The sequence below is a fragment of the Aplysia californica genome, unplaced genomic scaffold (genome assembly GCF_000002075.1).
Source record: "Aplysia californica isolate F4 #8 unplaced genomic scaffold, AplCal3.0 scaffold00539, whole genome shotgun sequence".
Taxonomy (NCBI): Eukaryota; Metazoa; Mollusca; class Gastropoda; order Aplysiida; family Aplysiidae; genus Aplysia; species Aplysia californica.
This window is the reverse complement of record NW_004797809.1, coordinates 514,914-542,497: the sequence shown is the minus strand read 5'-3', so window position 1 is coordinate 542,497 and position 27,584 is coordinate 514,914. Positions and strand designations below refer to the sequence as shown.

General features: G+C 39.2%; 1 protein-coding gene across 1 annotated transcript; it reads left to right on the top strand.

Annotated features, from left to right (window-relative positions):
* Positions 1 to 364: 364 nt before the first annotated feature.
* On the top strand, positions 365 to 27,584 carry LOC101847209 (neurobeachin; the record flags this gene model as incomplete). The annotated part of the gene is given in 14 exon segments (XM_035971926.1): positions 365 to 505; positions 1,679 to 1,798; positions 3,083 to 3,235; positions 3,736 to 3,808; positions 4,899 to 4,993; positions 5,904 to 5,993; positions 13,137 to 13,314; positions 14,921 to 15,007; positions 16,603 to 16,758; positions 17,538 to 17,705; positions 19,140 to 19,244; positions 20,631 to 20,830; positions 22,003 to 22,154; positions 22,699 to 27,584. Coding segments are annotated over 14 exon segments (1,812 nt in total), but the record flags the coding sequence as incomplete, so codon positions are not given.

Below are 27,584 nucleotides of genomic sequence, written 5' to 3'. Positions count from 1 at the left end.
CTCTTCCTCCTTCTTTTTCCTCTTTTTCTTCTTCCCCTCATTATTGCATACGTGATAATAAAAAAGCAAATCTTTGTGGAGACTTGAGTATTTCAATATTTATAACACTTTAAAATAATTTCTAAGTTCCTCTTTCTCTTTCATCCTTTTATGTTCTAGTTTACCTATATTTTGCGTAATGTAATTTATTAATATCTAAGATAATCCTATTTTTACCACCAATTTTTGTTTACTTAAATGTTATGAAAAAAGTAATTTAGGCAATTATTTTTTTCCCATGAATTTTCATTTACTTCAGTGATCTGACAGTAAAATGGATTGGTAACACAATAAATCCTAATATAATTATCCTATTCTGTTGTAGCCTATTGGAGCGCTCAACGAGACAAGGAAGGCGTACTTTGAGGAGCGGTACAACTCGTGGGAGCATGATCAGATCCCGCCGTTTCACTACGGAACTCACTACTCAACCTCTGCCTTCACCCTCAACTGGCTTATACGAGTGGTAAGAGAAACAAAGCTAAACGTAGCTTTCAAAATACTGTGGAAAATGTCCAATCAAGAGGGCCACCCATTGTTGATGAGAAAAGTGGTCGTCTTAAGTAGTTGGATGTTGTCTCCAGGGCAGGAGTGATGAATGAAGAAAACAAAGCATTCCCTTCTGATGTACCAACTGGAGACTTCTGTAAGCTTAGGACTGCCAAAGGCGTCAAAAAAAATTTTTTTTGGTCTTGGAGGGAGGACGGAAATGGAGGTTTTGGTTGTTTGTATTTCCCTTGGAAGAAGGGTGGAACGGGAGGTTTTAATGGTTTTCTTGTCTCTGAGGGGAGACGGAAAGGGAGATTTAAATGTTAGTTTTTTTCTTGGAGGGAGGGCGGAAAGGAAGGTTTTAATTGTTTGTATTTCCCTTGGAGGGAGGGCGGAAAGGAAGGTTTTAATTGTTTGTATTTCCCTTGGAGGGAGGGCGGAAAGGAAGGTTTTAATTGTTTGTATTTCCTTTGGAGGGAGGGCGGAAAGGAAGGTTTTTATTTGAAAATTAAAAAAAAAAAAAAATCTTGGAGGGAGGGCAGAAAGACGTTTTGATGTGGGTTTTTTTCTTGTTGTTGGAGATTTCCATGGTCATCTTGGACATATTTTTCGGGCTGTTAGTTGATAAAATATAGCTTTCATGGCCATGTTGGACAGGTTGGTGTCTTCGGCAGGACCACAATATATTTTTTTAAAAAGCTATGGGGAAGTGGGAAGAGGTCATTTGTACAGGTTGTTGTCTTGGACAGGTGGCTGTTAGAGTAGGTTTGACTCTATCTACCTCTTGCTAGCAGTTTTGATCCTTGATATGAAATGGTTTCATGAAGAAAAGAGTTTTCAAACATGCTCATTTTAATTTGCAGCAAAACTGGGCCAGAACAGGTACTCCATGTGAACGGGAAATATGTCAGAGTGTACGGTTTAGAATATAATATGTGTCACAACGCGGTGGAATCAGGCATTTTTTCCCCCTTTCCTTTGTTCTTTTTATAAAGTTTAAGTCTTCGTTTATTAAAAGTGGTCATTGCCACCGAGGAAAGATAGTAAATTTAACTCAAAATCAGAGAAATCGAGCCATCGACACGCTCTGCGTGTCTGTGCTGTTAACAGGACATTCAACTGTTTTTCTGTTTTCTTTTTCTTTCATCAGGAGCCGTTCACCAGCATGTTTCTGAATCTGCAAAGTGGGAAGTTTGATCATCCAAACAGAATTTTTGCCTCTGTGGCCCAGGCCTGGAAAAACTGCCAAAGAGACACGTCTGACGTCAAGGTAGGTGTCCGTGTTGGATAGTGAAATACACGCTTCACCGGGGGGTTCTCGTGGCCTAGATGTTAAGGTGTTCACTTCTCTTTCAAAGGTCCCGGGTTCGAATCTGGGTAGCAACCGAAAACTTTTCTACTCTAAATTGTCCCCTTTCACTTCCTTTCCTACTCTCCAGCATTGTTCTGTCGCTTGCTTTCAACCCCGCTTGCTACATTCACCCCCTCATCTCCTTTGCCCTCTCCTCAGGGCTCCTGACTCTTTCTGCAGCCTTTCTACTGCTACTCCTTGACTCCTTACTGCTGTCTTTCAGCCACACGCGCGCTCATATGACCTTATGCAGTTGCGAGCACTGTAAAACACTTACCTAGCGAAAGACACTTCACCTTGATCTCCTTTGATGAATACCGGTACTTACCTAATTTTGATGAGTGTGTGATCTTCTTTGATGTATCATCATCATTGTCTTTCTCACCCTAGATGTGGGTATAGGCCTTGAACAAACACTGTCCACCTTTCCCTCTTTTATGAATACGTAACCTAATTTTGGTGGGTGCGCGATCTTCTTTTATGAATACATGACCTAATTCTGATGAGTGTGTGATCTTCTTTTATGAATATTTAACATAATTTTGATGAGTGTGTGATTTTTTAAAATGAATACTTAACCTAAATATGATGAGTGTGTGATTTTCTTTTATGAATACATGACCTAATTTCGATGAGTGTGCGATCCTCTCTTAGATATGATGGTTGTGTCTTGTTATGCTCAGTTGTTAAAACACTTGGCTACAATAACAATGGCTTGGGTTCAAATTCTTACCCGGGTACTTCGGAAGCTACATCTGTTAATTAAGAAGTACTCGTTTCAGAAAAAAAAGTGTAATGAATAGCATAAACAATTAATAATGTCATTAGTATAAGGAAGGGTTTAGATAAGAAGGCTTCGGTTTCTCAGTGGGAAGAATTGATGCCATAGAAGAATGGAAGAATGTGTGAAGTTGGAAGATCTAGTTTTTTTCTCTCTGGTATGATCACGTCTTTTGATTACCCCTGAGTAGTGGAAATGGTCGATTCTAATATCTATGTGTGGTCTAGGAGCTGTGGTGTGGTTTGGTCTTCCTTTCCCATCAAACGTCTATTGTCCCTATCTCTTCTCCTTTTTTGTGTTTTTTTACTTTCTTGTAACACCTCTAATCTTTGACACTTGTATGACCTAATTGTGTTGCAAGTGGCGTAAAACACTCTCAACAAACAAAATGACTTGATGCTACTATCTATGTGTGGTCACAGGAGCTGATCCCAGAGTTCTACTGCCTTCCTGAGATGTTTATGAACAACAATAAGTACAACCTGGGCAAACAGGAAGATGGTACAGTGGTAGGCAATGTGGAGCTGCCTCCCTGGGCAAAGACACCAGAGGAATTTGTCCGCATTAACAAGATGGTAAGTGAGGGGAGAGAGCTTAGCGAATGTCTCCCTGTCGTCGTCACTGTCATCATCATCATCATCATCATCATCATCGTCATCATCATCATCATCATCATCATCATCATCATCATCATCATCATCATCATCATCATCATTGTCATCATCACCTTTGTTTTACAGCAGAAAAATTACTTGACTTGAATGTAGTTATATGTATTTAATAATATTTTTTCCTTTTAAACTTTTATTGTACTTATCTCTCCTTTTTTGTATTAGTTACTCTCTTGTAACTCCTTTAATCTTTGGCATTTATATGACCTAACTGTGTTGCAAAAGTCGTAAAACTTACTAAAACAAACAAATAGACAAGGATTTTTACCTTTTGATTAAAAAAAAAAAGACTCAGCTGTACCTATAAAGAGTTTAATATTTCTGTCAATCCAGTTTAACCATTTATCTCCTCTGTGTCTCTCCTCCCTGCTCTCCCTCCCTCCTCCCACCTCCCTCCCTCCCAGGCTCTGGAATCGGAGTTTGTGTCCTGTCAGATCCACCACTGGATTGACCTCATATTTGGCTACAAACAAAGAGGTAAGTGTGTTTGTGTGGGTGTGGGTGGGTGCGCATGTGTGCTGGTGTGTTTGTTTGTGTGTGTGTGTGTGTGTGTGTATGTGTAGGGGGGGTGAATGTGTGGGTGTGAGTTTGGGTGTGTATGTGGGTGTGTATGTGTAGGGGGGTGAATGTGTGGGTGTGGGTGTGGGTGTGTAGGTATGGATGTACTGTATGGATGGGTAGTTGGGAGTGTGTGTGTGGAGGTGGGTAAGGACCTTAGAATGATACAATGATGTGTACTGACAAAATGAGCAACTTCTCCGATTTTAGCTCTATGGACTCAGATACATGAAACTTATGGCTTGAGTTTGAAGGATTTATTAATATGAAATGATAAAAGACATGTTGCACTCAAAGAAAAATGGCATCTTCTGAAAATCTACGAATTTGGTCCCTGGGTAGATTTTATGTTGATATCTTCTTTCACTGATTTTGTGAAGTAACTCATTTTAAAAACCACACCTCACATATAGCCTCTTTGGCCCAGTTTGTGGCTGGTATTGCATACACTTTTACTGTCAGACTGTTCAAGGCAAGTCTTGGAATGAGAGTTCTTTTTAGTCTGTTCTTGTGTGATTTTACTTAGGGATTTGATAGAATGCCTTGAAGGAGTCAAGGAAACCCTGAGATATTTTTAATATTCTAATTGAAAAAGCTGCATAGGTGGCCTACTACAGAAAACTGCATGACCCCTCGACGTTTAACGGTGACAGAGGATGAAAAAGTAAAAGTAAAAAGTGCCTGGAGGCTGTGATCAGGATTTGAGTCTAGCAGAAGAAAGCCAGGAACTATTTTTGCATTTTTTTGGTCATCTTTTTTTTTCTTAAAAAACCCCCAACTAGTTCATTCTTTTCATCTCGTACTTTGATTAGTTGGTGGGTTTGTGGTGTGGTTTGTTCCTCCTTTCCTATCAAACATTTATGCTTCATATCTCTCCTCGTCCTCCTTTTTTTTGTGATTGTTACTCTCTTGTAACACCTCGAATGTTTGGCACTTAGATGACCTAATCGTGTTGCAAGCGCTGTAAAATGCTTATTATTACAAATTATCTCCTTCTTTTTTTCTTCAGGTCCTGAAGCTGTGCGAGCCACCAATGTGTTTTACTACCTGACGTATGAGGGCACAGTCAACCTAGACACAATGACCAACCCTGTTATGAAAGAGGTCAGAGGTTACCCCCAGACTTTGCTTATTGCCCTTACAGTTCTTCCTGATTAGTGTCTTCTTCTTCTTCTCCTTTTCTTTCTTTCTTTCTTTCTTTTTTCTTTTCTTTTTCTTTTTTTGTTTTGTTGTATTTTTTTTTTGGCATCTATTGGTACCAATCTTAGTTTTTGATTGATAACGTTCCTTCTTCTTTGTTTTAATTGCTGAGCCGTATGCCCCTCTCTTGAACAGATGTCCTGTAGAGCTTTTTTGCCCGTTTGTTTTAGTTTCAGTGAAAGCAACGAATGAAAGTCATAATTCTTTCGTTTAGCCTGTAGCCATATGGACATACATTTTCTGTATTAGATAGATGCTTCTCTGAAGCTCACGTGACAATCATGGGTGGTTGGAGGGCACCAACTGGTGTGTCCTACTCCTTTACTTTCATTCTGTTGTTTCTGTCTGTCTGTCTTAGTTTTTCCCTGTACTGAAAGACCATTATTGGGTTGATGTCCTTCTGTTTACTCAAACAAACAAAACAAACAAACAAGCTCACAATGAATGAATTTATTGCTCTTATCTCTCCTCCTTTTTTAGGGGACTTGTTACTCTCTTGTAACACCTCAAATCTTTGGCATGGGTGGTTGGCGGGTGCTCTGGTGTGGTTTGCTTCTTCTTTCCTATCAAACATCTATCGTCCTTATCTCCCCTTCATCATTTTTATGTTTGTTACTCTCTTGTAACAGCTCTAATCTTCTGGCACTCATATGACCTGATGCAGTTGCGAACGCCGTTAAACCTCTACTAAAACTTTAAAAAATAAAATCTTTGGCTTTTTAAAATATTTATATGACCTAATTGTGTTGCAAGTGCTATAACACTGTTGCTAAAACAAAAGCAATCGAACAAACAACAATCAATGTCTTCACAGGCCATAGAGAATCAGATCCGCAGCTTTGGTCAGACGCCCACCCAGTTGTTGACAGAGCCCCACCCGCCCCGCAGCTCGGTTATGCATTTGGTGAGTAGTCTCAGCTGTCTTCCTGGTTCTTTCTCATCTCACCAAAGCAGAACGGCTCACTCCCAGGCATGGGAATTTTTGGTTGGTCGTACCGACACGATGGAATTCTTTTGGAAAAATAAAAGTTTTCGTCACTTATTTCCAAAAAAAACCCAACCCCAAATCCCCTAAATCCCCAAATCCAACAACAGTACCTTTTCTCTTTGCTTATTTTTATTAAAGTTATTGTGTCATAGTGTGCGTGTATAAGCGATCATTTATAATTGAGAGTGATTATTCAATAACACATTTTCACACACAATTATTGCTTGGCACGAAGAAGTGTTAAATAAGCAAGGGCTAAGACTAAGACTAGTAAGAGGTGTTACCAAAGAAAACTGGCGCACTCACATACTTGTGAGTTTATATATATACATACACACACATACATATTAATTATGATTACCTCTAAAGTAATGTTTAATACTACTTATATTTAATGTATATAGCCTACTCAAGTTTTAATTCTACATTTTTATTCCCATGCCTGTGTACCTACCGCTGTCTTAAATCTCTGCCCTTGCTGGCGGTGCCATTGTAGTCTGGTGCAGGGGTAGTCTTCTGCCTGGGACAGTTGCTGACAAACATGTATACATATCAATAACATGCCTTTTCATATAATATATATATATATATACTTATTTGGATTCAAGAAGTCTTAATTAATGGTCTTTTGGTAGTGATTTCCAAATGGCTGCATCCTTGATTAATAGCATGATTCCTGTCCGTTCTTCAGTGTTGTGGTCTTGCCATCTCATGCTGTATGTGTAGATGGAGTAGTCGCTGCAGCTCATGCCTGCTTAGAGTAATGTTCAGTGGAAGGTTTATTCTGTCTAGACCTTTTTTACGCTCTCTGGCAGCCCATAAGTAAGGCTGATTCACCTTTTAATTTTATTTACATATACAGTCGAAACTGTCTAAGACAGCCACCTATTGTCAAGGACGAGAGTGGCCGTCTCAGTCAGGTGGCTGTTTTACACAGTGTCATTTTACTGTTTATAAATATGCAAGGGAGGAAATGAGAAGTGACCGTTTTACAGGTGATTGTTTTAAAAAGTGGCCATTAAAGCTGGTTCTACTGTACTAATCAAACTTATCAATGAGGAATAGAAACTGAACAGGCTGACCAGGAGTCTTTGCTTTGTCAAAAGGCAATTGTTATTCCAAATTTTTATCATATATACATATTATGGGGCTATCTTTGAATTTTGTAGAATAAAAGAAAACCAAATGGTATTTAAGAATTCTGACAACACTCAAAATCAAAGTGCAATCTAGACTATCTGTAGTTGTATACCTTACAGAAATAGGCATTTATTTTTGTTATTCCATCAATGAAAAAACATTGAACTCGGGTCCATAATCTTTTTTGCCTTTGATGGTACTCTTGAAGAAAGAGCGACAGCAATTTGTAGAGTGCAGTGGTGCGAATGTGTGCGACACAGTACATGCGATACTTTATCCTACATATTTAGAGCATTAGTTAGTTCATGTTATGCCTGCTGTCAGAAAATAACTACATTTGCCCATGAATAGATGTCTATCTCACAAATAAAGTATTTTGAGTTATTTAAGCATCAGTAATTTGAAGAGGAAGGTTATATTTATGGGGCGGTTGTGTTAATCCCATGTAGTTGTTTTAGCTAATGGAATACAGATGTAAAGGGCTGTATTTGAAATTGATTTTGGAGAGGGTGTTGTATTAGAATTCCACTTTTTCCTGTTGGGAAGCGTTAAAAAAAACCATTTAGCAGCTTTTGACGTAAACCTACAGCTTTTAATTATTATTCACCTATCGGCTGTTAATACTTATGTAGTGTAAAACTCCGCCATATGCCATTTTGAAAAGTGATGTATGATGGAGTCCCACACTGCGCAGTGGATATTCTGTGCAGTCTCTGTACTCCTTGTACAGTAAAACATGACCCTCTTGTAATACGTGAAGGAAATTATTTTCAAGCATTATTTAATTTAACTTACCAACTTCATTTCATGTTTGCAGCTTTAACTTCCACCCACTTAAAAGAATAAATCAGTTCTAATATACTTTGTTTGTCTTTTTCAGTCCCAAAAGTAGATTTTTCAGTTTCTTATTCGTAGCAAATTTTCCCTTTCTTTTGATCATTTTGTTTGGTGGAATGGGCGTTTTGGGGGGAAGGGTGTACCCCCTTTACTTTCTTTTTTTTTGTCCATGAAGGTCTAGTCTTCTGCATAACCCAATGATTTTCACTTCGCTTAGACAAAGTAACTCATAAGGCTGGAAATCATAATCTTTTGATCTATTTAAATGTTGGAACATAATTCGGATATTCCTTACTTAATTTCTGTATGTGGGATGGAAACCATGTATCTTTTTAATGAAGTGTAGTTTACATTTTTAGTCAAGATTGAATGTTTTTTCAAAATTAAATTTAGGCAAAAGCAGAAATGGGGAAAAAAGTCTGATTAAAAAATTGCTCTTTGAATTAAAGATATCAAGTCCTATTTTTATTTGATGGATCTTCAAGTTGACATCATTTCATTAAAAAAAAACACATCTACCACAAAAATGTGTAACTTATTAAAATTCCTCAGTCTACATTATTCATTTGTCAGATCATAATATGGTCTGTATATTATAGTGGCGGAAACTTCTCATGGAGCTCAAATTAGGGCGAACTGGGTATTCTAAATAAGTCTGTATTGACTGGGCAACTACTGAGTTCTCCAAACAAGTTCCTGTGCATACATACATAAAGTTCCTGTAGTGTAGCGAGACGTGATTTGGTGCCGATGCAACAAGTGAACCAGTTTGTATGTGTATATTTCTGCCACAGGTGTGTTTCCCCCCTTCGCCCAATAAGTCAGAATATCCGGTGATTCTTGCCTTGTCCTCAGTGTACTACTCATACATGGGCCTGCCTGCTTTCTAATACAGATCACGCATTTTCCACATCTAGTCTTCTTTTTATTTGTTTTGTTGGTTTTAAAAAAAAATCTGTTTTTTTTTTTTCTAGAGAGTGTACCTTATTGTTGTATTAGAAGTTTTTCCTTGGTTGAAATCAGTTGAATTTATACAATAGAGAATTAACATGTTTTTGTTTTTTTAATATGTTCTTGCTAGCACTTTGTCACTGTTGCAAAAAAAAAAAAAAAAGAATTTTAAATGAGTAATTCTATTTGAACCTCCTTTACATGGCGAGTCAGAAATGTTTGCGGGTTGGTGGTTGGTCGGTGCTCCAGTGTGGTTTGTCCTCTTTCTTTTCTATCAAACATCTATCTTCCTTATCTCTCCTCCTTCTGATTTGGGTTTGTTACGCTCTTGTAACACCTCTAATTTTGACACGTTGTGTTGCAAGTGCTGTAAGACTCATACTAAAACAAACAAACAGAAAAAAAAAGAAATGTTGGAGTTACTTATTTGTTTTGGGACAGTGACAGCTTTATGTTTTATGTCTAATATCTTAAACTGGGCAAAAAGATATGTTTACTAATAGCCTGCAGAGTGATAAGGTAAAGGTTGGAGTCATATTTTTATTGTTTTTTTGTGTGTATAATTGTCATACTGTTTGGAAATATGTTTTTAGCGTATGTATGCCTCTTACTAACGTTTTACTCATTGCTTGTACTTTTTACAGTGTCCCTTATTGCATTATTTAGATTTAGAAGTTGGAAGGCAAGAAATTTCCATATACAGGAATTAATTTAATGAATTTTGCTCGCCTGTGTATGGAGATTTTTTGCCCTTTGTCCACAATGTTCGTTTTAAAGATCGAGTTTCTTTCTGGAGCCGAGAAAGTGCTGCAAGATATGATTGACTAGTCAAGATACCCGCTTATTTGGCTGCATGTCTTTGAGATATGCTAGTCTTTTTGTGTGCCCTAAGTTTTTACCTGAATTTCTTCTCCAGCTTATAGAAAAAAATCAAGAGCGCAGAAGTATCCTCAATAAGGTTTTCATCCTTTGGTTTTTGTCTTAATCTTTTATAGCTTCTTTGTATTTTAATTTCTGATATTCTTTCCGCTTTTTTGCCTGAGAGACCCTTTCATTGCATTTGAGTGGTGACTGTGTGAGTGAGCGAGTGAGTGGTTAACTTGAGTAAATAGGACCCCTATATTCCTAGCTGACACATATAGCTTTGTTAAAAAAAAGATTTCAGTTCAACTAGACTGATGAGCATAGTGATTGCTTTGTGTAAGACCCGGCCACACATCATTGTAAAAAGTGATGAATGAGGAGTCTTACTCAAAGCAATCGATAATATAAAATGATAATTACTGGCCTCCTGATTGGATGTAATGGCTCAGGGAATGATGAATGTTCTAAGATATTGGAAGAGCTTCATCTGTTACTGATTAAAATTTGTGTTTGGACTCATTGTAAGAAAAAAGCCAATAATATTTCAACATTTTGGAGTCTCCAACTAACAAGAGTATTTTGAAGTGCAAAAAAAGAAGAGCTTTTAATCATTTTCTTTATGCAGTGTTGCACATAATTTATTATGCTCGTTTAGCTGTTCATCTGCGTGTAGTGGTTCTTTTCTTATTAACTTAAGCAATGCTTTTCTGAAAGGAATAATGCCTGTAGCCACTGTGGTGCTGTGTAGACGCTTTTATTTCTCTGTTGCACCTTGGAGCTCCTTTATCTTTCCTATGGAGGAAACACTCTTTTGGAAATGTATCTGCAAATTTAGTTTTCTGTTTTCCTTTCATATTATAGCCCATTTTACAAACTGTGATGTTCAAATTGACATGTTCCTATGTAGCTTAGTATTACCGTGTTTGTAATGTAGTTTAATGTGATCTTACCTTAAAAAAAAAACCCCCCAAAAACCCTGCATTAAAAGAATTTGAAGCGAGGTTTTCCATCAAATTTTTTCTCTCTTTCTTTTAAAATCTAGAACTAAAGAAATAGAGTACTTATGAACTAATAATGCAAGTCTAATCAAATATATTTTCTTAGTTGTCTCAACCTCACAGTGCAAGGGTATTATACGATTACTTGTTGCTTAATAGTGATGCATAAGTATATATTATATATATGGACATAATAATACTAGCTTTTTAGTGAAAGCTCTCTTTCAAAGTAATAACTTCGCTCAATCAACTGAAAATCTCAAGCTGAGGTTTGGAGATTTAAAAGAATACCAAACTAGTTTTATTATTGATAGTATGGAATGTTTGTTGGAATGTCTCCACAGCAAATTTGAAGAATCTGTGTACTTGTTATGAGTTAAAAATGGTCTGCACATTCTTTCAAAATTATTCTTTTATGGGAACAGAATAAGGTTAAATACATTGGAAATTGGGATGGCAACTCATAAAGTGATAAAATTGACCAACTGTTGGAAACTCCTATCTGTGCGAGGTCCCCCTTGTGTGATCTTTCACTAATTCTCTAGTTAATAAACACACTGCTTCTTGATATATAATAATAGGCTGTGATTTTTCTAAATGTGAGCACAATTTACTGCTCATGTTCATATAATTAGATGCTTAATGTAATGATTATATTTTAGTATGTGAACAAAAGGTTATTGCTGTCCAAGGATCAAAATATCTGTACATGTTATCTGTCACAAGCATCGAGCATCAATGATGAACAAAAAAAAAAAGAAAAAAAGACTTAACTACCTAGTGATATTTCAAGACATTCTTGTATAAACAGCCTTTTGCAGGGCAGTCAGGGTAAAGGAAAGGATTTAATAATCAAATTTCTCTTTAGTTGAAGTTGCTGATCATTTGGGCTGATTCTATCAAATCTTTCTGGTCATCAAAACTTTTTCATCTCATATTAGATGATCTGTATTGGTCAGATTTGAAGTGAGCCCAAGAAGTGTGTTACTTTTCTTTTAAAGTTGCACATTTTTTTGGTGACATTTGTGATTTTTTGCTGATGTTTGCTCTGAATGCGAATGAGTAATTTTTATCGGAACATGTATTGTTATCTATATTTGGCTATCTTATCATCTCCTAAACAGTCAAAAAAAGAATTAATTTTTGCAAAGAGTGGACATAAAAAACCCGAACAATGCTTGATCTTCTGGTGGTGGAATCATACCAAGTTGAATGTATGTCCTTTTTTTTGTTGTTTGGTTATGTTTTTTTAAATCAATTTTGACACCTCTCCCCTCTGTTATTGATTATTGAACAGCGATATGGTTATGGGTTTACCTTTTTTAAGACTCTTTTCTTTTAATTTCCATTAATTTCAAATGGTTGACGGGTTATTTTCTTTTTATTTTCCTTTTAACAGTAAAGGTTTGTTTCATTAGCTTTTGATTTCTAGTCAATTTTTAGAGGGAATAATTTGATAGTCATTCCAGCAGTGCCTTTCTTTTCATTATATATTGGTTACATCTGTTAAGGTAAAATTGTTAAATGGTTGCTTTGCTTTTATGGGAACATTTGAAATGGTGTAGGGAAGGAAAGGGGTGTTATGACAGTAAATTATAGGGCCAGATATTCAGTATGATGGAGGTGAGAAAGATATGTCGCTGAGTTGAGTTATTGTATTACAACACGAAGAAGGAACGTTTTGCAACCTCCAGTGAAAATACTGGTTTATCACATATTCAGATTATAAGTTTCTTCAGTAAAACTTTTGTACAGTCAGTACACTGTAGCTCTGGTTTTATGGGTGATTGGTGGGTGCTATGCTGTAGTTTACTCTTTCATTCCTATCAAACATCAATCATCCTCATCTCTCTCCTTCTTTTTTGTGCTTGTTACTCTCTTGTAGCACCTCTAATCTTCGACACTTATACCACCTTATTTTGTTGCAAATGCCGTAAAATGTTTATGAAAACTAAGCTGCTTCAGCAAAGCTTTTGTACTGTATAATATGTTCTCAGACCTTGAAATATGTTTGCCTATGTCACAGTACACTGTGGCTCTGGTTTTCAGGGGAAGAAGTTTCTCCGAACTAGGAAAGGGATACTGAGTCTCAGAACTTGATGTCAGGAAATAATGATATGTAGTTTGACCTTCAGAAGAGGGTCCTGTATATTATTGTTCGTATGATATATAGTTTGACCTGCAGAAGAGGGAACGGAATATTATTATATATACACGTATGTGCCGTCCGTCAAGGTTTTGAATGTCCTTGTGTTTGCCCCGCCCACAGAGCCCCATGATGTTCTCCAAGAACCAGGAGGACGTGTGCATGATCATGAAGTTCCTGTCCAACTCGCCGGTCACTCACGTGGCAGCCAATACACACCCCGCCGTGCCCTTACCTGCGGTCACTTCCATCACCTGCAACCATAACTATGCCATCAACAAGTGGAACAACAACTACATGCGTAAGTGAACTAGTAACTTTTTTAAAAAATGTGTTTTTGTGCCCCCCCTGAATGCAATTTATGATATACAGAAAAGTGTGGGTGGTTGGCGGGTGCTCTGGTGTGGTTTGCTCCTTTTTTCCTATCAAGCATCTATCTTCCTTATCTCTCCTCGTTCTTTTTTGTGTTGTTACTCTCTTGTAACACATCTATTCTTTGGCACTTATATGACCATATTGTGTTGCAAGTGCTGTAAAACTCTTACTAAAACTGAAAAAAACAACTAGACATGGAATAATATCAATAGGCTAGCCCAGGATAAGGAAAGATGGGAAGTGCTTGTTTGTGGCTTATACCCTGATGCAGGATGAGAAAAGCAGTGAAGGTCTAGTTGTTAGGCTGCCGGACTCGTAATCGTGAGATTGCGAGTTCGGGGGTTCGAGCCTCAGCTCGGTCCAACACTGTGTTCTTGGGAAAGGCACTTTATACAAATTCCCCATTTGGTTCGGTCTTTTCGGAGATGGACGTTAAACTCGGAGGTCCCGCCTCTTATATAACTTAACAGTGTTGATAGAGATGTTAAACCTATACTATTTCACTATTTTTCACTAGAGGCAGTGATTAGGATTGACAATATTTAGACCACACACACACACACACACACAAACACACACGCGCGCACACATACACTGGTGAATCTTATCTCAGGTTTCCTATGTGAGACGGCGGAGTGTGCTTCCGCTACCGCTCAGTAGAGCTGTACCTCGGTAGCAAACCCGCTCGTGCTTGTAAGCCCCTAGTTCAAGTTCCAAGCCTCAAATCACCAGGTCAAATCATCAAATCAAATTACCAGCATGATAAATTGAGTCTAATCCGGTCCACACCAACCAGCAATCCGCGAGGCCACTCGTGTCAGACCCCCCTCATCCTCCCCACCCTGCTTACAATCCGCGAAGCCACCTCCGTCAGAAAAAAAGAGAGGGGGAGAGAGAGGGAGACCCCGCTCACAGTGTCACTTCGCAGCGGGGCCTAGAGCTGGAGTCTGCTCGATTTATCGAAGGCTTGCGAGCAGCGAACTGGCCGCCAAGTCTCCAATCTCGCTCGCAGCACAGCAGGACACTTGAGTCCTATGATTTGATTTGCCTGCTCGCAACCTGGCAAGACTGTCCGCGAGTCACAACACACTGGAAGTTCCCCCAGGTAGCAAGCCGGAGGCAAAGCAAAGCACAAGCCTCATCGCAATTAGCCTCTGGCGCAGCCGTCCGCTGCTCGCTAGCCTTCGATTAATCGAGCAGACTCCAGCTCTACCCCTCAGACACTGGTGTGTCGGTGGTTGGGGGGTTCTCTGGTGTGGTTTGCTCCTTCTTTCCTATCAAACATCTGAATCTATTGTCCTGATCTCACTTCTTTCGTTTTTGTGTTTGTTACTCTCTTGAAACACCTCTAATCTTCGGCATTTATATGACCGTATTGTGTTGCTAGAGCCATAAAATTCTTACTATAACTAAAACTGACTAGCAGAAGTAGTTGTAGTATTTATTGTTTTTATTATTATTACTATTACTATTATTATTATTATTATTATTATATTATTATTATTATTATTATTATTATTATTCATCTACAGCTCAAGCCAACTCTGCCAGTTTCTCCTCGGACAAGACGGACCCTGCAGCACCCCCCAACCTGCCCTTAGCTATGGACCAACTGCTAGGTATGTGAGAGAAGAAAAGGACCTAAAAAAATCAATAATTTGTTAACATTATTACCTGCCTCCCCAGACATTGACCTGTCAATTCTTTGCCATATCGACAGACCGAAGGGCTAGAACCCAAATGGCCGCTGGATCGTAAAAGTAAAGTTAACATTATTGTTTTCCTTTACTCTAACCTCTGCACCTCAGATACAGGAAGAGAGAAAAGCAAAGGACTTTTCAAAAATATATATATTTTGTTAACATTGTAGTTTCCCTTTACTCTGCCACTTTGTCTGTCACTACTCCTCAGATGCGGGTAAAGAGAAAAGAAATGGACCCAAAAAAATCTTTCATTCCCCTGGGCAGTGCTCCCGAAAGAAGTGTCTTTAGGCCATTCCCAAAGGGGGGACATTAACCATGTTCTTATGCCCAGTAGAACTGTAATTGTAAATGGGCTGATTCATCAATGTCATGTTCATAACTGTGCCTGAGCTGCAACAGCGAACTGCTGCTTTTTCTTTCCCACTCCTACCTATCGTCATGTTTCCTCTACTTCTTTTGTATGTTTGTCACACTCTTGTGACCCGCTATTTCCAAGGTGCCTTGATAGTCGAAGCAGACTTTGTGCTGTTGAAGGTAGAGAGGTGAGCAGAGTTAGTCTGATTCCCAGTAAGGGCTTCTCTGTTGGCATCCACCCCTTTCATGTGTTCATATTACCTTATGCAGTTGCGATCGCCGTAAAGCCTCTGCTAAAACAAAACAAAAAAATTTGTTAACATTGTTGTTTCCATGTACCACTTGGCTGCATAGGTCTTTGTGTGAGATAAAAAAATATAAGAACTATAGAATTTAAGTGCTTTTTTTTACACCTCCATTGACACAGGTTAGACTATTTTGGAGGTTGGGCTTTCTACCCTGCTTGTTAGGGCCAACTCTAACCTCTACACCTCAGATGCGGGAAGAAAGAAAAGAAAAGGGACCGTAACCCTATACGTACGCCCTGGGGTCTTTTTGTACCCCCGGGGTTGTATTCTTCACATTTTAGAATACTTCTAGTACGAAGATCTCTGTGAAACTTTCAGTAATTCTCAAAAAATCATTTTGACACACTGCTATGCATAGCGTACGGATTGGATTAACAAGTAAATTTTCTCTTTGGAAAGTGGTGGCACAGAGTTCCCCACGTCGTTTGGATACGATAGTAAAACACGACGTACGGATAGAGTTAAGAATTAAGTATTGTGTGTAAGTGTTTTTTTACACCCCCATTGACACAGATTAGATTACTTTGAAGGTGGGCTTTCTACCCTACCTGTTAGGGCCAACTCAACCGCTACACCTCTGATGCTGAAGAAAGAAAAGAAAAGGACCCCCCAAAAATATCTGTAATTTGTTAACGTTGTTGTTTCCTCTGAGTGGGTGGTTGGCGGGTGCTCAGGTGTGGTTTGCTCCTTCTTTCCTATAAAAAATCTATCGTCTCTATCTCCCCTCCTTTTTTGTGTTTGTTACTCTCATGTAACACCTCCAGTCTTCGGCACTTATATGACCTTATTGTGTTGCAAGTGCCTTAAAACTCTCACTAAAACTAAAGCTAAAATGTTTCCTCTGGACAGTGTTGAACACAGGCCTCCAGCGGAGGTCCCTGGGCGACAACTTTGACCAGCGGCTACCGGTCAACCACCACTGCTTCATCACCACGGCCGACAACCGCTTCCTCTTTGCCTGCGGCTTCTGGGATAAGAGCTTTAGGGTCTACTACCTGGATACAGGTGAGATAAAGACGTTTGTCGTGGGTGGTTGGCAGGTGCTCTGGTGTGGTTTGCTCCTTCTTTCCTATGAAAAAATTTGGTGTTTGTTACTCTCTTGTAACACATCTAATCTTCGGCACTTATGTGACCTAATTGTGTTGCAAATGCCGTAAAACTCTTAATAAAGCTAAACTAAGACGTTTGTCTAAGGGATGTATAACACCTTTTTTCAACACTAACCTCTGCCAGTAAATTTTGTTATGTGAGAATGTGTTGTTATGGGAGAATATGTGTGTGTGTGTGGGGGGGGGGGGGGGTGTCTGGGAATTGTGTGTGTTGGTGGGAGTTGTGTTTGTGTGCGTGTGCGTATGTGTGTGTGCGTGCGTACCTGCCTGTGTGCGTACATGTGTTTCTGTCTGTCTGTGTTGTTCTTGTTGATCTTGTTGTGTTTGTCTCACAAAGTGCATTTTCTGTCATTTGATTCGTCAGTGAAGTGATTCTGCATGTTAAAACACTAACACTTAGAGTAGAGCCTTGTAGGGAATTGGCACTATATAAATTCTTATTATCCCATATTGTTATTATTATTATTATTATTATTATTATTATTATTATTATTATTATTATTATTATTATTATTATAATCTTCATCATCATTATCATCATCATCATAAATAATTATAATACTTATTATCATCATCATCATCATCATCATCATCATCATCCTCATCATCCTCATCCTCATATCACCATCTCATTTTCACCGTTCTCTCTGTTCAATCCCTATGTGTGTGTCCCAGCCCGCATCATTCAGGTGGTGTTTGGTCACTTCGACGTGGTCACCTGCCTGTCCCGGTCCGAGTGTAACGTGAGCCAGGACTGCTACGTGGTCACAGGCTCCAAGGACTGCACGGTCATGGTGTGGATGTTCAGCGCCAAGTCGCAGGCTATCCTCGGGGACAACAACAGTGAGTGTGACACCGAGGCTCGATTCTTCTATTTTTAGAACTGAGCTGTCGCACACCCTACGGGGCGGTGCTACTGACTGAAGTGTGTTTTGGCCATTCCCAAAGGGGGGACATTAACCATTTCTTACGCACAGTAGAATTGTAATTGTAAATGGGCTGATTTATCAGTGTCATGCTCATAACTGCCTGAACTGCAACAGGGAACTGTTGATTTTTCTTTCCTAATCCATACAATCGTCGTTATTTCCTCTACTTCTTTTGTATGTTTGTCACACTCTTGTGACCGCTATATCTGGGGTGCCTTAATAGTCGAAGCAGACTTTGTGCTTTTGAAGCTAGAGAGGTGAGCAGGGTAAGCCTGATTCCCTGTAAGGACTTCTCTGTTGACATCCACCCCCAAAGCTCTATCAAAGATTCCCCTTAGACCAGACCATCAATGATTTATTTATAGAGGCACCAGCCATCCATGTCCAGGTGCTGTTTTAGCCTCGAGATTCCCCTTTCAATATCGCTAAAATGCTGTTTAGTGCTATGATCAAGGCTTACAATTTTCTTGGTGGTCATGATTCCTGAAAGGAACAACGCAACAAAAACTAGTTTTTTTGTCACCTGTGATGAAAGTACCCAAACGGACTAAAGTGGATTGTTTGCGACACCGGCAATATGTATGAAATTGTTTTACGGGTCTAACCATTCTTTTTAACCCTTTCAGTGCTGATGAGGCGTTTCCACTTGCGTTTGTGGAGAGGAGACTAGGAAATTCATTTCCAAGAGATATTAAACAAAGCTGTAATATGTTTTTAAGAAATATGCAACTCCCAAGTTGCTGACAGATCTTCTAAAAATATATTCTCAAGTAAATGAATGGCTGAGAACCAGTCTGTGAGTGCACAATTGAGCATGTGTCATGACACGATGGAATTAGGCGCTCGTCAGTTTTTGGGCATATAGAGTTACTGGTATTATCTTAAAGTTAGTTCATTTGTCTTGCTTTTGGTGAAAAAAAAACCCAATCTATGTTGAATAGAAGTCGAGATATTTGCGATTAAAGAGGTTGGGGTGAGAGAAACTGACCTTAAAAATTGGATGATTTCCATAGCTTTAGAGTCCTTGGAAATGGAAAATTTACTTTTTTTGTGCCTTTAATCAATGTTTTTCAGTAAAATGCTCACAGAAATGTATTTTTAAACGAATATTAATGGTGCTGAGCAAAAAAACAAACAGAAAAGGATAAAAATTGCCATACGAGTGAAAAACTGCTGATTTCTTGGATTTCATTATTTTGACGAGCGACTGTTTTCACCACAATGCCTCACATATGATACGCCAAAAACAGCACTGAAGAGGTTAATGAAATTATTTTAAAGCTGCAAAGAATGTTGTGTAGATATCTAACACAAGATAAATGTGAAGAAATGCGCTGTCCTGTTCCAGGCATTGAGATGCCGACCCCTCGCACCGTCCTGACGGGCCATCAGTCGGAGATCACATGTGTGGCCACCATCGCTGAGCTGGGACTTGTGGTCAGCGGATCCAAAGGTCAGTTGGTCAGTCTGATGAGGTCTGTCTCACTTATAGCTTGGTCACTTTTGTCTGTCCACAGTTCGTCATCATTATCATTGCCTTTCTCTCCCTGCATCAGGGTATAGGCCCCCCCCCTTAGGGCGGTGCCACTGACTGAAGTGTCTTTTGGCCATTCCCAAAGGGGAGACATCAAGTTGTTTTTATGCACAGTGAAAGTGTAATTGTAAATGGGCTTATTTAACAATGTCATGCTCATAACTGCCTGAACTGTAACAGAGAACTGCTGCTTTTTCATTCCTAATCCTTACTATCTTCATTTTTCTCTACTTCTTTTGTATGTTTGTTACACTTTTGTGACCCGCTGTTTCCGGGGTGCCTTAATAGTCGAAGCAGACTTTGTGCTGTTGAAGCTAGAGAGGTGAGCAGAGTAAGCCTGATTCCCTGGAAAGACTTCTCTGTTGCCATCCACCCCTTGGCGCTCATATGACCTTATGCAGTTGCAAGTGCCGTAAAACCTCTACTGAAACAAACAAGGGTATGGGTCACGAGCGGTCCACAGTTACATTGGAATAAAAATAGACTGATCAGTTTAATGTTCTCAGGATGATCTCCACAGTACATTAGTTCTAGCGAGCATCATTCTCATGTTTTAAGTTGATGATGCCACTATGTTTTGTTTCTTTTAAAGACAAAGCAATGCAAAAACAAAAACTTATTTTAGGTCATTGCATGTGGTTATAAAAGTTGAAACAAAATCTAAAAGCCTATTGATGTAGGCCGTTGCAAAAATAAGGTTCCAACAGGTTTTCTTTGATGTTAGCCTGAAGCTGGTAAAGAAAAACATAATAGGTGATTTGCCACATACACCTTAAGCATCTTAAGTTAACCTATTTTCATCAACACCTCATTTTAGTGCACGCCTATGAAACATGGTCGAACAGACAGGAGAAACGTTTTGTGATTACAATGAATTTAATAAGGGGGCAGGTTGGTGTCCATGTATCAAAATGAGCAATTTTGGCAAGGTTGCTGAAAATCTTTTTTTGTAGTGATCCTGTGTATACAACTGAAGGGCAGTGTTTAAAAAGGTCTCAAATTCTTTTTTTAAAATGGTTGCTATAGCAGGTTCAATGGTACTTGTGAGGCGTGCTGACGAAATGAGCTACTTCTCACTATCCATGAATGGAGATATTGGCCCAAAAATCGTCACTTGGGCCAAATTTGTAGATTTTCTATTGATGCCATTATATTCTTTAACTATGCCATGCCTTTTATAATTTCATGCTTATAAAGTGTAAAAACTTCATCTGTAAGCGTTATGTATCTATTTCCATAAGGCTTGAATCTGAGAAGTAACTCATTTTGTCGGCACGCTTCACATTTGTTTGGTGTCTGTCCCAGATGGTCCGTGCCTGGTTCACTCCCTGAGCGGCGACCTGCTGCACTCCCTGGACCCCCCCCCGTCCACGTGCCTGTCCCCGAGAATCATCGCCATCTCACGTGAGGCGTACATCAACCTGGTCTACGACCGCGGCAACGTCTGCATGTTCAGCGTCAACGCCAAAATGCTGCATTTCATGGAGCACAAGGAGAACATACAGGCGGGTGGTGCTGGGAACACATTGGCTCAGCTCAGAATTGTCAAGTTAACTTTGATCAAATTAGAGCTCTTAGGTCAAATCAGAGCTCTTAGGTAAAATCAGAGCCTTCTGAGTGGGTGGTTGGTGGGTGCTCTGGTGTGGTTTGCTCCTTCTTTACTATCAGACATTTATCATCTTTATCTCCCCCTTTCTTTTTTGTGTTTGTTACTCCCTTGTAACACCTCTAATCTTCGGCACTTATTTGACCGTATTGTGTTGCAAGTGCCGAAAAACTCTTATGAAAAGAAAAAAAGAGCTTTCTGATCCCCCACCGGCCCACCTTCAAAGAAGGTTATGGTCTTTGCCCTAGCGCCTTAAGCTCTAAGAACATGAGTTCAATTTCCATCGGTAGAAAATGTTTTGGTAAGTAGATTATCTCCAACAAACAGTTTGAGTGAATATTTCGCTCAGACACACAGGGTTCAAGGGGCATGCTGCTTTATGAACTGAATGATGCTGATGGGGATGCAGAAACAATTACAGCGATTGTCAACATAAATCAAATACATACCGTGCAAAGAATATCTGGATAATTTGAGTATGCGATTTTCGAACTACAAGTATAAAAAGAAAATTAACCAACTTTTCTGTCCAGAATCTGAAGGCATCTGATTATAATGTGAAGTGTTGACTGCCGTATGAATAGCACTTGAAGAAAATTTTTTTGTTTGTTTCCATCTGTGGTTAGGCCTGAGGTTTGGAAGATAATTAGTTTAGGGGGATGGAGGTAAACAAAGAAGTGACATCGATGGCCTAGTGGTTAGGCTACCGGATTCGTAATCGCGAGGTTGCGAGTTCGGGTGTTCGAGGCGTGGGCCCGACGTTGTCCTTGGGAAAGGTACTTTACACGAATTTTCCTCACGTCACCCAGGTTAGAATGGGTACCCGGCCCTAGACAGCGAAAGACCTTGTCAGTATGTTAGTATTTTAACGCCTATAAATGATTGTTTGCACTGTACGCTTCCCGGGAAGCTGAGGTTGTTTCAGAATGCTCTCAGGTCTGCTGGGGTAATAGTATAGATCGTGAAGCACATAGAGCTTGCTGTTGAGCGGGGATGTGCGCTGTACAAATGCTATCTATTATTACTTTAAGTATAGATCGTGATGTTCTTGTTTCTTTTTTTCCCCTTCAGGCTTTGATCCTGAGCCGAGACGGGCAGTACATGATCCTGGGCGGAGACTCCGGGGTGGTGGAGGTGTGGCGGGCCAACGACTTCAGCCTCCTCTACACCTACCCAGTGTGCGACAGTTCCATCCGCTCTCTGGCTCTCACACATGACCACAGGTGAGTCGATGTGTGACTAATAGTACGGATAAATAGCATTTATGCTGCATTTTTCCATTTTCTAAAAAACACTTAATGGGCATTGCATAAAAAAAGACATCACATCTTAAAAATTAATCGACATTTTATGCAAGACACAGTATTATATTTATATATATAATGTGTAGTGTGTAGACGGGTTTGGTGGGTGGTTGGCAGGCCCTCTGTTGTGGTTTCCTCCTTCTTTTCTATGAAACATCTATCGGTCTTATCTCACCTTCTTCTTTTCTTTGTATGTTACTCTCTAGTAACTCTAGTACTCTTTCTTCAGCACTTATTTAACCTAATTTTGTTGAAAGTGCCTTAAAGTTCTTACTAAGAAAAGACAAAAGGAAAAAGAAATTGTTTGTGTGAGTGTGTGTGTGTGTGTGCATGTGAGAGAGTGAGTGTGTGTATTTGTATGCGTGTGGGTCTACTCCGAAATGATCCAAACTGTATTGACAGAGTCGTAATAAACCTTTTGATCCTTCAACTCACCCCCTCCTTCCTTGTCTCCCTGTTTCAGATTCCTGGTAGCTGGCCTGGCCACCGGCTGCCTGCTGGTGTTCAACATTGATTTTAACAAATGGCACCACGAGTTCCAAGAAAGATACACTTAGATCCCCCCCACCCCCACCCCCACCCACCCCCATCTCGGGCCGGCCAAGTCTTGCTTCACTTCACAGATGAATCTGTATGCTGCTTTATACCGTCATTTTTCCTACTGGTCAGCTGGTTTTTAGCTTTCCTCTTCATCTACATCTCAGATTTTATTTGCGCACGAGGGGAGAGGGGAAAGAAGTTTGTGTGTGTAATTTAATGAATGACTCCAAGATGGGTTGCCTTTTCGCATTCCTTTATTCATTTTTTTTTTCAGATGTCATAAAACAATTGTCTTGAACCGATGTTTGCTTCATTGCTCTGAGTATTTTATTATTTTGACTGTCCTCCATGATCCAAAAGAAATATTTTGTCTGTCATGATTATGATCAAATATGTCGGCAGTCTTTTGTGATAAAGAACAGTTCCTACAACTGATATTCTTTTCTTTTTTAAATTGTTTAAATTTTGAGTGACTTGTATGGGGATACCTATTGGTTCAAAGGGAAAAAATACCTAACCAGAAAGTCAAAATGTGATTGAATGTGAGGACAGGAGAGGTTGATTGCGATGAGCAAGGAAACTATGAGGACGAAGTGTTCCCAGTTTTTCCCTCACATTTTGTGCTTTTCTCCGAGTGTACCGTTAAATTGCTGGGTTGTTAAAGCATTATGTGTGAACTGTTCCTTTCGGTGATCTCTTTCACAAATGTATGTGGTTGTGTGACTGACCTGGAATATTATTAAAGATACTTTCCAGCATTGTAGGTGGAATATTTTGCTACTGTGTGCTTTGCATGACTAATGCATAAGATGTATGCAACTGTTATTATTGGAACATGATACTACTTCTCATTGTGTAGTGTGGTGTGGTATGGTGTGATTTTGAACTCTCTTGTTCAGGTTAACAGTTGGTCATAATTAATTGTGGAGGTTGGAAATCATTTTCTTTGTCTCGTCCAGGAAAATTCTTTTCTATCAAAAGTTTTCTCAAAAGTATGAAATTTTTAAAAAGACCCTCATGTTTCGGAAACAAATTCTGAGGCCAGGCAAAAAAACAAAAACGAACGACACTCTCCTTTTTAAAATGAGAAACATTTGCTTGTGATGTCCAGTAATAGAATGCATCTCCTGTTTTCCTACTATCACCACCAAGCACACACAGCAATGTGCTAAATATAGATTGTATGTCCTAGTTGGGGAAAAGGTGAAGAAAATGTTTACCCATGACGACCTTACAGCTGGTTAACAGTTACGAAATGTTATCTATTGCATGATGTTAACAGTAACAGTTACAGCATGTTAACAAGACAGGAATAACATTTCAGTGATGGATGTGTCGTGGGGACCTCGGAATTGAGACTTCTTGTACAGAATGGCCTTATTTTGAGTACTGGGTCTATTTGGTTCTAATATTCTAAGGATCCAAGCTCTAGTTGAAGACCACCTCTCTTGTAAGTCTTTTTTAGCGTGGGGGATTGGAAGGTCTTTCTCTAGAGAGAGACCACTGTAAACAAACAATGTTGTCTTGAGTGCAAAGTAGCCTGAAATTCATGGGAAAGAGTTGCAGAGTGATTCATGGTAAGATTTTAAGAATTTGCTAATGTGTGACTACTGCATGATAATCTCCTCAATAAACCATTGATTTTGTTTTTGTTGTTGTGTACATGACCCCGGCGTTGATGCTCAGACATTTCTCTCATTACTTCCTTGTATTAAGAAGGAAGGCAAGAGATTTTGTTGTGACTGCTGAAGCCGATGTTGTCAGTTACCAGCACTGTCGGGATCTCGCTCTGTGTGTGTCTTTGTCTTGACCTAGTTCTGTGTGTTTCAACCTGCATTTCTGCAGATTTGAGACGCTGTCACGGAGTTGCTCATGCACACATGTATTTGATAATTATTATTATTATGATGATGATAACATTCCAAACCAGTTGTGCGCAAAGGAGTTGTGTTTTTGCCGTACAGTAGTTGTCTTCACCTAAGTTCCCGCTGCTCAGGAGTTGTTCTTTTTTGTTTGTTTTGTTTGGGGTTTTTTTTTGGGGGGGGGGAGGGAGAAGGAGAAACGGGATGTTGGGCCAGTAAGATCCGATTTGATAGGGGTAAGTAAGGGGCAGAGTAGTCCATGATTGAACTGATAATAAAATAGTCTCCCCTTTCTGTACTATTTCTAAAGAAAAGTGAGATATTGCCTGTATAAATAATAAGACTGTGGAATGGTAGATGTAGACCACAGTTTTGTTTTCCATTTCTCACTGAGTAGGTGTATATTAGTTTCACGATTATCATTAATATTATTGGTATATCTTTTAGTTGTGTTTATTTTTAATCAGTTATTTTTATTCTTATTATTTGTATTTGTATTCTTGCAAGGTTTTGGACAGCTTTGACTCAAGATTTTATTTGGTTGATAGGTTTTTGCTTTCTAATATGTTGTGATAATCTATTGTTTCAAATGGCTTCCTTACTTTTAGATGTACTATCTGATAATTCATCATAAGAATTGTTTTAGTAATTTATTTGGTGCAAATTCAACGTCTCAGTGTGATCTTGTCTTCTCTTGTGAAGGGCTACAGATTTGCTTTGGACCTTTTGAATCGTAGGAACTTGTTATATTTCTTTGAGGGGACTGTAGTCTGCAATAGGGGGGAGAGAGAGAGAGAGTGTGTGTAATTGTTAAACAAGCCTTCCTGAAAAATAATACGTCACACCTATCTTCTTTCTTTGTTTAGCAACTCGGTCGTTTTGTTCCAGTTAAGAAGTAACAATTTCTTTACGATTCGTTCTTAATAAAAGTTAAGTTCGTGAAGCAAAGGAGCGCGTACTGTTGTGAAGGTACAGCAGATCGGCTGTTTTGAAGATCAGGCATGGGCAAGGCTGTCCATATCGTGAGTCGGATGAAATGATTCCGAATATGTCGGAAACAAAATCAGGAAAGAATTGAATTTGGTTGAAATACCCGAGCTATCAAAATGGATGCTAAAACTGACACCATAGCTTCATATGCCGCTCAAGAGCATTTTCTGTTGCTTCTTGCTGGGCAGGAAACTACTGATTTTTATTTTTGAAATGGACAGTTATGTTTTTAAAAGTTATCAACTTGCCGCAGGTTACATTTATCATCAATTACTGAGTCAACTCAAGTGCCAGATTCAAACTGCTCGCGGGCCGGATCTGGACCACGGGCTGCGGTTTGCCCATGCCTGGGTTAGATGTTATTTTTTTTGGTGTCAGGTTTGCTCTTTTATGAGTTTGAGAGGTAAAGGTTCTGTCAGATTCTTGGTTTTCATGTGACTAAGTTGTTTTTTTAACTTCCTCTGTTTGTGTAATGTCATTATGTGTGTTTGTCTTAGCATCCTTCAAGGGGGGTGGGGGGGGTTGAGAAATTTGACAAGATCCAAAAATGACAACCCTCCTCCTCCGCCCCACTGTTGAGAGATAGGAAGAGCTGAACTCTCGTCCAGTGCTGAATGCATGAACTCAGCGGTGGACTGCTTGCCTGTAATCATTCCACTGATGATTTTCCTGGATGTGCTGAAATTGTTTTCGTGATTGGTCACAAATTAAATCTCTTGTGTTGTTAAGTTATTTGTTTGAAATACCTATTTAAGATCTCTGAGTGTGTACAGAGCTCCCCTCCCCATCAGGTCCCCTTCTCACTGTACTAGCTCAGTTGTGTGTGTTATCACCTGCGGCAATAGACTGAATGGTTCATCCCCCATCTTGACATCACTTCTTGTAAGACTTTTCTGTGTGCAAATGTTGAAGTCTGTACTCAGGGGGGAATGAACACCCCCCCCCCCTCCTCCCCTCTTATTGAACTATATTGCGTATGTTATTGAGATGACACGTAAAAGTGTTCGTTATTTCTCTCTCGGCTGCAGACTGTGCTCTGTTTCTTCTGTACATTCTTACGACACATAACTTTTGATGTTGTAGCGTGTTGCCATAGACAACATTCCACTGACCTCTCAGAATAAATCTGAAGACCATTCCATGTGCTTTATTGAAACGTAAACCTCAGTTCTGTAAAGCCCTGTAGAACGTTTTTGATGCTTTCTCTGTCTTTGTTTCTTCTTCAAAGTGGGAAAAAGAATGTCTCTGACAGAAATTAATAAATGAAAACCTCTGTGATTGACTGCCAAGAAACGTTAGTCAGTTGTATGAAGAGTTATGCTTGTGAGGCATCAAAAGTATCACTGGGATGATTCGCTGTCTACTCAATGGAAAAAAACATGATTTGCAACCTTTCAGATTTTCATGAAGACAAGATTTTCTATTTTCACAGGCCTCTGCTCACAGCTCGCATAGGGTTACAACATTCACTTTCGTGATAAATTTTGTTTTATCTCCTTGTTTTTTTACAATGTAGAGTATTGGTCTGTCAAATCGGAAGGAAACTTATTTTTTCTCTTGTGAGTTTGTACCATAGGGCATTGAGGTTGCGTCTTGATTTTTTAAATTCAAATTTTAGGTTTTTAGCAGCTGGTTTTTGTTGTTGTTTTTTTTAAGAGTTTCCAGAGGGGAAAAAATGTCAAGTTATGTCAATGTTGTTTTGAGGAAACGTAATTTTCTCTTCCTATATGAATTTGTACAGCTTTGAATTTTGCAGATGGCAAATTTGGTCTTTGTCCATCATGACTCACTACCATCGACCTATATTCTGTCCCGATAGTCTAACTGTGTGCCTAAGATGTGAACAAACACAATGTGGCTCTTGACATGTAGTTTGTATCGATCTTGTACCATCCCTCTTCCATCAATTAGCAGGCAGCGGAGCTCTTCACAACATGATGTCTAAAACGAAGTGCAA